General features: G+C 37.7%; 1 protein-coding gene across 1 annotated transcript in view; it reads left to right on the plus strand.

The window, feature by feature from the left end:
- LOC122568766 (RNA polymerase II elongation factor Ell) overlaps window positions 1–15,639 on the plus strand; it is a 146,664-nt gene that overhangs the window by 126,421 nt on the left and 4,604 nt on the right. Inside the window, exons 3-8 of the mRNA XM_043728913.1 lie at window positions 7,656–7,780; window positions 9,209–9,325; window positions 12,288–12,530; window positions 13,083–13,153; window positions 13,238–13,444; window positions 14,401–15,304. Coding sequence (XP_043584848.1) covers window positions 7,656–7,780; window positions 9,209–9,325; window positions 12,288–12,530; window positions 13,083–13,153; window positions 13,238–13,444; window positions 14,401–15,304 — 1,667 coding nt within the window. The remainder of the gene's footprint in view (window positions 1–7,655; window positions 7,781–9,208; window positions 9,326–12,287; window positions 12,531–13,082; window positions 13,154–13,237; window positions 13,445–14,400; window positions 15,305–15,639) is intronic.

Below are 15,639 nucleotides of genomic sequence, written 5' to 3' on the forward strand. Positions count from 1 at the left end.
AAAGAAAGAACTGTGATTCTTGGGTTTTCCTTCTACGGTCTGAAATCGCTACCGTGATTATCGCCTTTTTATCGAGATTCTGATAACGTAGACCACTCGAGGCGGTTCTTTGTCAGCTACATCGAATACAAGCGTCGTTCTCGCGTACAAAGGGATTTGTACAAAGGAAAATGGATTCGTTCCTTTGAAAGTGTGCGCATTTTGTACGCTTGCTCTTTTAAATATGGAATTTAATATTTGTTGACACACGCACGCACACACACACACACACAAAGAGAAGAATATAACAGTGTGGTGCATTCGATTAATCTCAAAAAGTGATTGAATTTTAATCCAAGCCATTAAAAGTTGCGTTAACGTAATATGTGTTTCATTGCCAATTCCTTTATCTTTTGATCTGTAATTATCTAATTACATATATTGAATTTACATTGTGATCATGAAAAGGAATTTCAAAAATTTGTTCGATATTTTTTTTCCTTGCCATCCCTTTTTACATCTACGTCCTATAATTGTGTGAAATTCGTATAGATCAAAGTATTTTATAATACTGTGTAATAAACAATCTTATATACACGATAAATTGCCGCCATGTATTCGTTATTCTAATACGGTTATTGTAACCCTGAAGAGCAATAATTTATTTTATTCACAATTTTATAAGAACATTCAACCTTTGCACGTTATTTCACTGCATGGCTCTTAACGCTGGCTCAATGTGTAATATAATTGTTAATAAATTAATCGGTCGGAATCATTTCCGATACTTGGACATTGCTGTATATCTATCGCACAAATAAATATGCTTTGGCAATTGTTGTATATCCGTTTCGTATTCGTTCGTGTTTTTTATCTTTTCATTGAACTTTAAATTCTACGACAACGACACGTATCTTGTGTATACTCTAGCCTGCACGTACGTCTGGCTTCCGACCTAGACCTCGATAAATGTGATACTCGTCATTTCAATTTCAAATTTCAAGGAGTAGAGCTTCGTCTACGGTTTTACCTGTTCGCTGAAACAATTTTGAACGGTCTTTGTCGAGATTCGAATATTTAATAGCCTCGTCTTACAGTCGATTCGGAAAGCAAATAAAAATCTAAAATAACAAGAAGAAATCGAGATACTACGCGTTTCTTTTTTTTTTTTCTTCTAATACTCTTATACCTATTTTAATCGCAGCATCGTGCCAAGTATTTAAGAATTTTAGAGAAATGGAATAATCTCGGAACTTTGTATTCTCTTAATCTTCTACAAATATTTACAAGATAAACCTATACAATACGTTGCATCAGCATGTAGATAAAAATTTCGAAAACGAGACTCAAAGTAAAAATATTTGAAAACTAAAAAAAGAAAGATTAAAAGTCAAGTGCGATGCAAGTCGATTTGTAAAGCTATATTTGTTTGTCATAAGGGAATGATATGAGAATGATTGTAATCAACATTCGTCACAGAAAATATCCCGTGACGAGTAAAGAGTCGTCCTTCGAGTAGTGAAATTTAAACGAACGGCTTTGCTCCCTTCACGAAACTTTCATTCGCATTCTCGCGCGGTTCAACCTTTCGTTTAAGAGGAAAGAAGAGAAGGGGGATCCTTCGTGTCCTCGATATGTGAATATCCGTGAGAGAAGTTTCCTTCCTCCTCGAAGATTACGATCACTTGTCTCTCGTCGTCATTTTCTCCCTACCCCGTTTCTTTTTATATACCGATTTCATCCGATCGACGACCCACGATTTAACGTACCTACGTGTCTTATCAAATTTCCTTTTTGGATCACTATCTTCTTTTTCAAATTTTCGTATCAAATTTGCATCGCAATTACTTGATGTTTCCTACAAGGCATATAACAGTCAAGTCCATCGAGGTTCATGTTCGAAAAACTAATCAAAAAAGGACGAATCGTGTATTTTAGTCAATGCTGGATCAAAAAGTTTAGTGGCCCGAAACTATTGGCCCAGCGTAAGACCGCCTTATGTAAAAAATTATTTTTAAAAATTAGTCATTTATTTTTAAATTTTTGTTTGTAGAGACTTTCTACATCCCCCTGTTTTAGGACACTCTCTCTCTTAATCTAAACTTAAGAAGTTTTAAAAAATGCGTACACGCATACACGTATCCTACCTATACCCTACGTGTTTCTTGTCTTCTTCATTTTGATTTTAAATATTTTCTGTATCTTACGTTTTTGGCGATCTTCTTCTTTTCCCGTTATTTCTTACGCTAGTTTTTACTCCTGTTAAATCACATTCATCAAATGTCAACGTTGAAATTTCAGCATCATCCTACATGCTGCTAATTTTGAAAATCCTCAAGATTCATCTGTCGTATTAACTTTCATTTGTTAGCTAGATAAGATAATAGGACCAATCGCATATTACTCAAAACTCAAACGACATTTACAAACGTAACAATAAAATTACCTCGCTAAGAATCATTCTATTAACTCTACCACTGCTGCCACTAACTTTCGAAACATCCGCCATTAACATATCAGCGAATGACAGTCGGCCGACAAAAACATTTTTTTTGAACCCTCCAAGATCAACATGCATCGAGTCGTGTGAGCTGAAAATGTCGTAATTCCGTGATACTTGGTAAACATACGCATTAATCGTTTCGTCATTTGCTATCGCTTCGGGGACCGGTTTTTGGTGGCTGGGTAAAGAAAATCGACAAAAAGGATATATATATATATAGAGTAAGGAAAGCAAAAAAATAAACAAGTATATCGTGGAAACCGAGACGGTGTGGTTACATTATCGAAAGCGAATAATATCGCTTGAACTCGCTTGCACGGTCATGTCATACCGACAAACGTTTCGCAACTGTTACCATCCGCCTGGTTGGTTAAATTTTCGGAACGAGTTTTCGCGTTCTACGCATGCGTGATACCGGTCAGCCTTTTACGCTCGAGTTTCGTCTCTACGAATCGTTCTTCCAACGATTTCATCCGCGAAGGTTGCCCTCCTTCGTTGTGCATAGTTCTTCTGTCATAGACGTAATTACAGATACGCTTGCGACTACTATGTAACACGATAAACGTTCTCTTAAAGAGAAATTAAAATATATCGAAGAAAAATGAAAGATTCTAAATTACAGAACATCGTTTCGTCCTTGCCGGAAAAAGAGGAATCTAGACAGGGATCGTTTCTTCTCTATATCCTTCAACTTGCGAGTTAATTGTCAGGTTGAACGCGTTATCCGAAAAGTAATCGGTCCGCCGACCGATTTACTTCCAAATGTCAAGAGGCGTTCCGCGCGCAGCGAGAGAAAAAAAGAAAGGATTTCGTAGGAATCGAGGAAGAGAAAGGAACAGCCAGGGGTGAAATGGGGTAGGGGGTAGAGGAGTGGGAGACGCGCAGGGGCAGAGGTACAACCATGGACGTTGCGAAATAGTCGGTCGTGCTCGACTGACTTTCGATGAAATTCAATCGGGGAAAAAGCTGCGCAGATCTCTCGTGTGCATGTACCGACAGAGGAGAAGTTAATTCTCGAAAGCATGGAAACCGGGTTTCTTATATCTGGCGGTTGTGAATACATCGCGTGAATGAATCGGGTATAAAAATGAACTATAGAAAGTAAAAAGCCAAGCAAATAAGAACTCCGTACGTAGTCCAATTTGAATTTACACGAACAACTTTAAAACTTACTTATCGACGTATTTAACGCGTATTTAGATTCGTTCTTTTAGTAATCATAGACCGAATTCATTCTAATTCTTCCTACAAAATTTGATATTAATATCTAAATTGCGTATCATAAATGTGTTAAGGCGTTACTTTATCGCACAATATAGCGAAAAACAGGCACTGTTTTGTACTTGTTGTTCTAGTTTCTATACTTTCCTTTAAATGATTCGAATTCTACTAAATCCACTTTAGGCTTACGTTTATTTGTATTGGTTAAAAGGGAATGGATTCTTGATCTCGTTTTCGTCATAGGCCTGAATACGGACAAATGTGTCTACTCTCTGTCGTCGTCATCGCGATGCAAATAGTCCTTATAGCACGAATCCGACAAGATATAGACCCGTAGTTGTCGATGTATGTACGTTGTTCCCGTACCAAAGGAGACTTCTGTTACCATAAACGTCAAAATGTTTCCGCGAACGGATTTGCACAGGCTTCATGCCGGACCATTTGCCATTTCCACGTTCGATGCACACCGGATACGATAATGTTCATCGCATCCTCCGCCGCATATCTGAAACAAAATTTCACCGCAGTAACCTCTATACGGCTCTATTCGCTTTTCTACTACAACCCGTTTACACGAATTTTAATCGTACGATTCATCGTTGATACGAAGCGAAGGAATATTTTTCCATCGACTACCGTTTTGCCGATCGTTATTTACGAGTCATCGCGCAACTGACAAAATATTATTGCGAAACATCTCGTTCTGAACCACGTCGAACGTCGAAGTGCTGGCGTAGTATTTTGTCAGAATGATACTTTTATACGTTATAGTATCTCGAAATAGCTTAGGTATCTTCAAGACCATACTATACGATGCTCGATCGACCCTGGAAACGTGATTGTTAATTGATGAGCGTGTCTGATGACCTCGTGACACATGGGAAATCTTCAAGCGAGACTGCAGTTAGTAGCAGATGTATGGAATTTTTTATGGGAGAATGGAATCTTAATTTTGTGGAATTTGATAGTAAATGAAGGAGGACCTGTTTTGATAATAATATCATCGTTTGATAAAAACAATCTTCGAATAATCTAAATTACTGCTTATATTCCTGATATTGACCACTGCCTTAAGGAAAGTTCCTATAAATATATGGACAAAAAGTGATCTTGTAGTATGTGATTATAATTTGCTAATCGTTACAAATTAATGAACTTGTATTCGTTACGAAGACAAAATATTTATTTATGTTCTATCTATTAACGCTTTCGCTATACAGCAATTTTTAATTAGATTTACGATGTTGGTGATCTATGCAAAAATAAACACTCTAGTTCTATGAATGCAATTACCATCTATTACCGACAGTGTTCGTTACCTACCGATAATGCAAACACCATTCATGAAACAAAACAACGCGTGGCTAATCAATACGCATTTCACTAGAGGCTAAAAGTGAAATTATCAAAATTGTTTCCTGTCGAGGTTTTATCTCGGAATAGAGAAAGGAAGTCGTGGGTCTATGGGTATTTGTATAATTACGAAAAAACCGATCTTTCTGTACCTCGCTGCACCATTTGTTTCTAGAAAAGACTATGAGGCTGAGAAGCCCTTCAAATTAATTTAGTGCTAAACAATACTCAGTGGCTTCGGAGACTAAGAAAATTGAACACTTGAGAAAATGTGAAGTTTTTCTTGAAGTGAGACCCACTTCAACATTTTCAATCCTTAACCCGATTATTATTATCTATATCTATTACTATAATGTATCCTATCAGCCAAGTTCAATTTTACGTTCGCAATTTCGAATGTACTGTAGCTCGCAAAGTGTGCGAGCACCTAACCTAACAAATTCTTATGGGTATATTATGCGCATGATACAAAACATCTTGAAATGTTATTAAAGCCAGAGTGAAACATGACCAATCATGACTATATCAATCCGAAGACGTACGCAGGGTGTAGAGGTCATAACACGTATCTCGGAAATATATTTAGCAAAAAATTACTACGTGATAGTAATATAATGGTGGCCTTAAACCTACAATACTGTTCAAATAACTTGCCAAGTTTATACTGGCAATAAATAATTCGTAACGCCCACATACATTTCCAGATTGGTTTCGAATTTTATCAATACGATTGCGATAGTCGCGTTTCGTTGTAGCGCTAATAAATTTTCAGAATGTTTCACGTAACGTGCGTAATACATACGCAAAAAATTCCTGAAAGTATTCGAACAATTTCGCGGACGACTGTAAGAGGATTCGTCGCGAGCACGTGTAAAAGAAACTGCGCTCGGCACCAATTTTTCTTGCTCGTTTCTGCGATCAATCGGGACGGCTGACGGATAACGATCTAAGATAGGCGGATCGACAATTACGCGTCGTCAGTTGCGACCATCACTGTGATATCGTAATTGATGCATACGGACCGAGCGAGGTTAAATTACACACATCGCTGCGTAATCGTTAGCGTTACACGCTAATTCTCCAAATTCCACGGCCGCTTCGTTTACGTTCGTGTCGTTCCAATTTCGCCACGTTTATCGCTACTCGTAGCTGGCGAATAGACGCATCCATACGCGTGCTGGCTGAATGCAAGGCTGAACGAGCTTGAAATTATCGCAGCACGCCGATAACCGCGCACAGAGCGCACCTTTGTTATCCGTGGAAATTATGGTCGCGCGGGAACCGCGTTAAAAGCCGGCCAAACGATGTCCACTGGAGCTTAATCGTTGATGGTTAGGTGTAATTTGACAGGGTGCTTCTAATCAACGTTATTCCATCAATTTACGTAACGAGAGGACGTGTTTCAATGGAAAATCGGAATGCTGCTTTGTGTAGCGTGTGTCACGTTGAAAAAGATGTTAATCGGATATAATTTATAGCTTATACGTGATTCGCTGTAAATTATATTTGATCCGCATCATGATTGTATAATTAAGGATATTAAAATGACTGTTTTCGAATAACTTGATAATATTGGAATTACTTTACTACGAAATACAGTAGCGCTATGCATAGCGCGTTCCTTCGTAACGCAGTTTCGTATAATGTCACGCTAATAGTCCGTAGTTCGTGTAATGGTCGGTCCTCGCTGGCCTCGCTATTTGCGAACGTGTTCTTGAGCATTTAAGTATACTTTTATGACCACTGCTGGCGAACACTGGTAGTTAAGATTCCCGAACCCCAACGAACACAATGGTATCCGGTGAGGTATATTTCTGAGCGCTGTGCGTGCGCCAAGGATAAACGAGAAAAGTAGTCAATGCGAGTGAGATAGTATTGGTAGTCAGGTCAGTTTTTACCTCTAGAGTTAACACGAAAGGTAATACAAATATAGTCGTGTTTGGTATTATTTTCATCGCACGCGCCTCGATCATCCCAATAAAATTCTCTCATAATGACATAATAAAAACATAAAAAGAATCGTATTTCTCTCATTCTGATAATTATCGGGGAACCTGTTCGGCAACAGTCCACGAACTCTAGCAATCAGACCACTGCTGTTTATATCTAATGTAGAAAATAAAAATAGGTTAATCATTTCGTCTTAATTTAGCCTCGTTTCTATCGTGTTTATTGCCCAATTTTCGCGCAATATCGAGGTACAGGAAAAGGTGCATAAAAGGAGACCAAACGAAACACACGATACCAGATTAAAGCGCGTAACGCGAGTAACGACAACGGGACCAACGTATAAAACGTTGCCTCGAGGAACATTAGATCCTACTTATACAGATCTTATTTAAAAGCTCAGACAGACAGATAAACAGATAGATAGATAGGCAAGTGGAGATACATATGCTTGTACATTGCACAGTTTCATGTAACCGGCAGATATAGATAGCTGTCGCTGGTATAGGAACATGAGAATACTATATGGTTGGTTGTGTCACGTACACGCCAAGTACTACACCATAAGCTGTTTCATAAGTTAATACGACCTTAATAATAAGTTATTAGCAGAATAAAGGCACATGAATAACCGGTGGCTTTCTGATTACAGCAACTCTCCTTTCCATCTACCCAATCCAACCATGGATCGACAGGTTTTACGTTTAGCCTTTCTGGCAATCAAGATATCGAGGGTCCTCAGGGTAGTTTCGAGTGCATCCAACAAACGGGCCCTAAGTAAGTATAGTTACTATCTATGTCATGTGTAATCAGTCCGGAAAATCAGCTTGTTATCGTTTTCGAACGTACGTAAATAAAAGTAACGGGGTAAGCTAGCCAGATTCGAGTGAACTGAGCAGATTCAAACTCGATTTTCTCGAAAATGAAGCTTCACGTTAAAAAATATTGTCAATAATTATTGCATACTTTCGCACGAGGAATCGCCTTCCTTTCGATTCTACTACTACGGTTCCGGAAATTTTGTATAATTCACGCGGATTTGGACTCGATACGTATATGACGTCGATAAAATGATCGCAGCTGACGCTAATCTGTGGTCTTGTCCGAAGAACGGGATTTCAATAATAGTAAACTGTAACAGAAATACATAGTTTTTATTTTTTATTATTATTTAGTTTGTGCTTTAGAATTTGCCCAGCTGGACATTCGGTAAATTTTTCTAGCTTAAGTTTGTCTATTTTATTTCTTTAGTGAGGTCAATGGCGTGTAGAATACATAGTTGCGTACCTCAAACGAAGGATCGTGTCGAAACGATCAGTAACCATTATCGTTTTGTCGTTAAACTTAATAGGCACATTACTTACACGCGATCGTTGTATAAATACGACAGAATTTTTCTTCTATAACATTCCTATAACGTATAATTATCGATATACGATATATACGTGTGTGATTTTGATAGACAGAATTTGAAATTGGTTTAAATTTAACGTTACCATAATGCTTGGAATTGAAAAGTATACACGTCTCTTTATAATCGCGTTCGATCCGATGTTCCATGAATGAAACATTTTCTCGATAATTGAAAACTGTCCTTCGAACGTATGATTAGTCTTACTTTCATGAACTTATGACAAAGACGAAAGAGCGTAAGAATTAATTCGGATTTACTCTCTGCAACGGTGTGATAATATTTCTTATTCCTTCCATCAGTCTTCAACTAGCTTTATTCTTACCGTATCTTGTCAGTTAGAAAATTAAATCTCTGTCAGACAATATATCAGGTTCATAGAACCAACGCTAATCTCTAACGATCCTGAAGAAAGATCTATTTCCTGACGGATAATGTATCAAGTCCATGAAGCTAAAGTTCATTTTTAATTCTCAAAGATATTACGTATCCTCAAAATTACCAAGAGAAACGATCTTAAATTTTCTATTCCGTGGATAAAGTTCGTCTGTAACTTTGGCAAGAATTATATATAGAGGAAAAACCAATCTTAAATTTCATCGCGTAACCATCTGTTCGTGGGAGGATTAAATCGATTTCCACTGCTCGAATCTAGAGACTGCACGTCTTTCAAACGTGTGGTACATTTTCAAGGCACCGGAAACGACGCGGAAAAGAGAAAAGAGAAAAACGACGTCAAAACTCGTTCTAGCGACTTATCGGTCTCTTTATGGTGTTCCATTTTTCCTGTGCAGAAGCCTGGAGAGTCTTGGCGCATTGCCGTGTAAAATGCGGATACAAGCGAACGACGATGTGTATGAAACAACCAGGCATCGGATGGCCGTCGCCGAGGAGAATAACAAGAACAAATGGTAACTTACTCCTTGGAGAGATACGGACGTCGAAGGCTCGACTTCGTCGATCCTCCATGGAGGCCGATTTTTCTTCGATGAGTTCGTTATCGAGTTCGCACACGGTTTCATTCTTTTATATGCTTTCTATTGCTCATTCTATTTTTCGAGTGGCTTCTGTGTCATATTCATATACGCTTCACCGTGCTCAGTAAGTTGACCCTCGTCCCGAATCACGTTATTTCTAGATCCATTGTTCATGAGGATTCGAACGATTCTTGAATTGAATTCGATGCCAGTTTTGTTTATTCGTTATCGTTTACACGATGTTCATTGACAATTACGGGGAACGAGGAGGGAAGAAATGAGAATTTTGGAGTTAAGCCGATCTTCATTTTACAAGAGACATTATCGTGTAAGATGTAACTAAAGAACGAGAAAGAAAAGATCATTCGAATTGTAAGACAATGGATGAATATCGTGCAGGAAGATTAGTTACTTTGTTTAACAGCGTAACAGTCAAGGTTAAAAAAGCCCCGCAGGTGCGACTTAGGTCCGAAATCTTTGGTATCTGTCGCTGTGGATGAAACTTATTACGTACATGGATATATTTTATGATACACGGTTTACGTAAACAAGTCGTGTAACAAATTATTGCGAATAGTGGATTTCTATGTTAATGATTCCTCTTGTTGGTATATTTAATCGATAGAGGGAAGATTCATCCCTCGAGTTTTCAATCTTTCGAATACAAAAATTTCTTAATATATATTTAATTCCTCATTCATCAATATGTCGCATCGTTTTTGTATATTCACGTTTGCAAGAAGTAAAATCCACTTCGCTGCAGTTAATTCGATTATTTTTATTAGCTTAAAATTTTGTAGGTATAGAAATTGCCGATTAAGAATAACTAAAATAATAAAAATAATAAATAAAATGATATCTCCGATAGATGAAATTCTGTTAAATAAAATGCCATCGTAGGAACGTAGAAAAGAGAAAGAAGAAAAAGAGTAACCTGAGGCATTGCATTGTTTGGACCAGTTGCATTCTCTATAGTTGTCTAGTGGTAGCACCGGTTACATAATTCCGCGTTTCAGAGCAAAGCTGATAATGGGTTTTCCCGGTGATGGCTTGCGTCAGAAAGGAAAACCGATTAATCACTTTCCCCGCGGAAAAACGACTCCTGTAGATTAGAGCTGGACATTAGGTGGGAAACTGGCGTCAACCAGAACCTTGTCTACTGACGTCAAGCGTGGGTTGGTTAGGTGTCGACGTTAAGAGATAGATAGAAATGGTCTCGTTAACTGATACGATATACGGTAAAATATTCCAGTCGTTTATACCGATCATATTATACGAAATCGATTTATGCTGATTATATTATGCGAATTACTTGCAATTAGCTGATCTTCCATTACGGTGAATTCTATCTTTTATATTTTCAATGATTAGTATCTTAGATCGTTTTGCATTTTTACTATCATATTCCTTACTTAAATTACAGAGAATAATACAATCATAGCTGTGCTGTATATACATAGCTTGAATTAATCCTTTGATTCCTATGGACGCATATATGCGTTTATCAATTTTTTCTACCTCCCTCGCGCTTGAGATTATTTCATTAGTGTGAGAGATGATACGCGTGCATTTCTTAGTAACGACAATAAACGAAAGAAAGAAATGAAAATCTGTTTATTTTCTGTATACTTCTGTATATTTGCGGAGATTGTAATTGCGAATAATATGTCTTTACACTCCGTTGTCGCCATCGTGGCGACATTATAAATGAAACTAACAAGTCCGTTATCGCCGCCGTGGTGATATTCTAAATGGAATTAACAGCTCCGTTGTCGTCGCCGTGGCGACATTCTAAGTACGATTGTAAGTAGTCTCGGAGTAACTGGCAGCCCATAGTAAAAATGATTCGGAGTTTCTGGTGGATCATCGGGATACCCGGAGTGCAAAGGGCAATTACAGTAGTGCCGTATATAAATCATTAATTTTTATTAAGAAAAAGTATTTCGTCCGCAACGCGGATAACTTTCACCGAGAGTATTCGGTAATTTATTCGAACGTTGAATACTAGCGCTTCTTTTCCGCCAAAATAAGAGTCTCGTGTAATCAATAATTCTTGTAAATATAGAGATATCGATTTTTCAAAAATCCCGCGAGCCTAGATTTATATCAAACACGTCATACGCATGTATCGAAATCACGAAATAAGCCGTTTTATTAAATAGAAGTCTATTAAATGAAATAGCTGCATGCCAACTATAAAACGTTCCTTGAAGATTTCATTGATTAATCACTTTCCTCTGTCATATAAACATTCTTGACGCTGTATATTAAGTTGACGGTACGATATATTACTATCGCAAAGTTCCTATGGTACCTAATCACCGCGGGAAAAGGATTTTCAGGACCATCGATATATAGCAGGGACGCACTATTAACGTTGTAATGATTTGAAACTGGAAATGACAGTGGAAAAACGTGGGCATTAACGACCATTATTTTTGTTCTCTTTCGTTTAACAACCGTAGACGGTTATGCTTGCATAGTTTCGTATATAGTACTTTCTATTATGAATATTTAATGTACCAGGGAACTAGTTTATTCACGATGTAGGGGACTATCAATCATTTTATCAACTTGGTAAATCATGCAAATTGTAGGAAAGTAAGGTAGAACTATCGGAACGTAAGTTATATCGTGTATCATTTCGAAAATAAGAATTCACTCACGTTACGAAAGACTATACTTTCGTTTATTCCTTTCGATCTTCTTCTTCTCTTAACAATAACGCTTTCGAACATTCTAAGATTGTAAATAATCTCGTATACCATATTCTTATATATTATTCTCGTATAGAAAATATATTACTCACTATATCGTATAATATAATATGAAAAATAGTAATAGTAATATTTATCAGCATGTCTCTCTTATCGTTCTTCGTTTTATTTTCCATCAGCACCAGAGTTATCAAACCAAATGGACCGGACATCGGGCGCAAGGTAAAGGTGAAAACTACCGGAAGAACTATACCATCTCCATCACCATCGAACTCGAGGTGTCGGGAATCGACGACGAGCATTCCAACTTCCGTTACTCAGCCTAGACTGTCTTCCTCTTACAAGCCTGCTGTCAATAATCAACCGGCAGCTCGAAATCAACCGGAGAAGAAAGTCTCTGAGATAATGCGTAGACCACTGAAGTGAGTTTCGATTAGACCGTATAATCGTAACTCGAAGAACGTGTGATCATTATTTACTTTCATAACGATAAAGCGGAGAACGAAACAAGAAAGATTTAAGAAAAATGCAAATATTTGAAGAGCACACAAGGACATGACGTTATTTCCTTTATTTTGATATCGCTCGGTAGCTAAAACACTTGCAGAGAAAACAATTTGTTAGCTGCAACTGGTGCAGGTCTTTCAAAAATACGCGATAAGTCTATGAAATTTTGTAAACAATAACAGGAATATATATCATGTTGCAGTAACAATATTTTTACTGTTTAATTCAACAGTGGAATAAAACGATAGTTTTAGTAACAATTCTAAATTCTATCATAAACATTTTGTGTCTTTTTATTATATTCTGCCCATGTGTTCTTCATTTATAAATACGGTCGTAAAGGTTTGGTAAAAGAACGAAAACAAAGTAAAGTTTGTAATGTAAGTGGTTTAAAGTTTAAAATAAAAGTCTAAATAATTATCTAAGTATCCATTAGTTCTAACGAGTATTCTGTTTTCCGTCTACAGGGAAAGGCTTATCCATCTTCTTGCTTTGAGGCCATACAAAAAGCCGGAATTGTACGATCGTATAAACAGAGGTAAGAATATAAACGAAAAATACAAACTTAAGATTATCCATACAATTTTTGGCGCGAATTAATTAATTAATATCTTATTTTCAGAGGGCATCAAAGAGCGAGAACGTACCGCCATGCCGATGATTCTGAAACAGGTAGCTTTCATGAGGGACAACACGTATCATCTGCATAGATACGTCTGGAATGACGTGCTAGAAGATTGGCCTTATTACACAGAACAGGAAAAAACAATGTTGAAAAGAAGAAAACCTCAGAATCTAACGCCTCCTGGTTCTAGCGATGGATCCAGCGGTACGATACATTTTCGCGGATTAAATCCTCATCTCGCCGAATATTCATTGCGACAGAGCAACATGAAAGTCTGATTATATTTCGCATTCATTCGGGAACAATTGTCAGTACATAGTTGCTCGATACTTTTATTCACTTGTTAAAAGATTTGAAGCTAATGACGATGAAATTGGCAAATCGACAAAAATATTTTTCCAAACGCACTCGAATAATAACATATAATGGTCTTTTTTATATCAATGAGTAGACTCATTGTTTACAGTATAGTAGAAATCTTACACACTCTCTTTGATGTTTGATCTCTACCAAGTTATTTATTATAACATGATTTAAACAATGAAAACAATGGTTACTTAACATGAACTTAATGCAGTGATGTGATTATAATTAATACAACTTAATTTTATTGTTATTGGGAAATTTGAATGTGCAAAAATATACAGGATAAAAAATATAAAAAATATTCAAAGTTAATTATGATATTTAGAGAATGACGCAAATCTGTATTTGGATTTCATTGCATTTCTTGTTTTCATAAGAATTTAGATTTATGTAAATATTATGCAGTGTATTAATCCATTGGCATGTTAAGTTTTTCACACCGAAAGTTCCTGTGAATGGTATTTTTTCGATCAAAATTGTTATTTATTGCTATAGCGTCATGATTTTGTATTTTGAGAGACAATCGTATGATGAGTCGCACTTTCACGCCTACGTTTCTGCGAATATCGCAGTCCACGTCTTCAGAATACACCTGCGACAGTTTCTCTTGAAAAACCAAGTCGTAGCATCCATCCATCGTCGTAAAAGCTTCAAATCTAAAATGTTACCATAGTATTAACAATAATTTCAAAGAATTGTTCCAACAATTTATTCGTACATGCTAACGCGTTAACAATAATCCAGATAAAATATGGAATAACATATTAAACGTATATTATCGATTATGATAACAGGCAGCGGACAATCCCCAAATTCCACTCATCCAGGTTCACCGCCTGCGATCACAGCACCTCCGCCCTCGTTGTTGGGCAACAAGCGACCAGGATATTATCAGGGTAATGATGGATTACCGACAAAAAGACCACGGATATCGCATTATAAGAAGTCAGAATTGAATTCCGGATCGTCGAATGTCGGGGAGAATGGAAGGACGGCTGGTAGTGGTGGAAATAGTAACAGTGTTAGTGTCGTTTCCAGTGCAGCCGGTGGTAGTAGTGCGAATGGTGGCAGTGGTGGTAACAGCGGTGGTGTAATTGACGGCTGGGATCAACGACAGCATCAGCGTGATCGCCGTGGCGATTATCGACCCGAAAGAACAGCGAACAGTGATGTGGTACAAGGTGGCAGCTATGGCCATGGAAAAGCGTGCTTGACGCCAACCAGTGATAGTGAAGAGACCAACCAGCACGGTCATCGGGACGGGAACACCGGAACGTCTGCGAGCAATGTCGCTAACAATGCGACCACTGGCCATAGTAGTGTAGCTCATAATAATTCTTTGAGCGGCAGTCGTCATCATCATGGAAAGACTGCGATGCTTGGTGCCGAAGCGAGTGCCGGTACGGCTGTGAATTGCGTGGCTCGTTCGATGCCGAGTGCCGCGAGTGACGGTGGTAGTGCAGGTAGTTATAGTGGTAGTTCGAATGGAATACTCGCTGACAGGAGAGATAGAAGCGACAGGAACGATAGGGGACGCGCTGGCGACAGGGATCGTGACCCCAGAAAGAAGAATAACGGAACAGCAGCTAACTCGTATAACGACTTAATCGTACCTAACTATGCCGCCACCGAACATAATCCTGACGGTCTTCACTTACAGGAGAGTCCTAAATCATCGGAGTATCCGGACTACCTCACGTGAGTATCTTCGGAATTAATAAAATTTAATAGAATACCCAGTACAGTAATTCTTTCTACGATTTTGTCTCCGTTATTGTTAATTACCATATATTGTAGCGCTTATTAATATCGATATCTATTTATTGTAAAAAAAGACAACACGATCTGGACGCTTTGTGAGCTAGAGAAAGACTCGTCATCGTGGCTCCATAGTTGTCTTGATATATATTATTTATTCTTTCTCTATAATATACGCCCTTACATTCATACGATAACGATTCATTGTTACGATAATGGAGATAAAGTAGTGGAGTTTCCTGCTGTTGTGGAGCTTAATTTGGATCTTACTGAGC

This window comes from Bombus pyrosoma, linkage group LG6, assembly GCF_014825855.1.
Source record: "Bombus pyrosoma isolate SC7728 linkage group LG6, ASM1482585v1, whole genome shotgun sequence".
NCBI classification, from domain to species: Eukaryota; Metazoa; Arthropoda; class Insecta; order Hymenoptera; family Apidae; genus Bombus; species Bombus pyrosoma.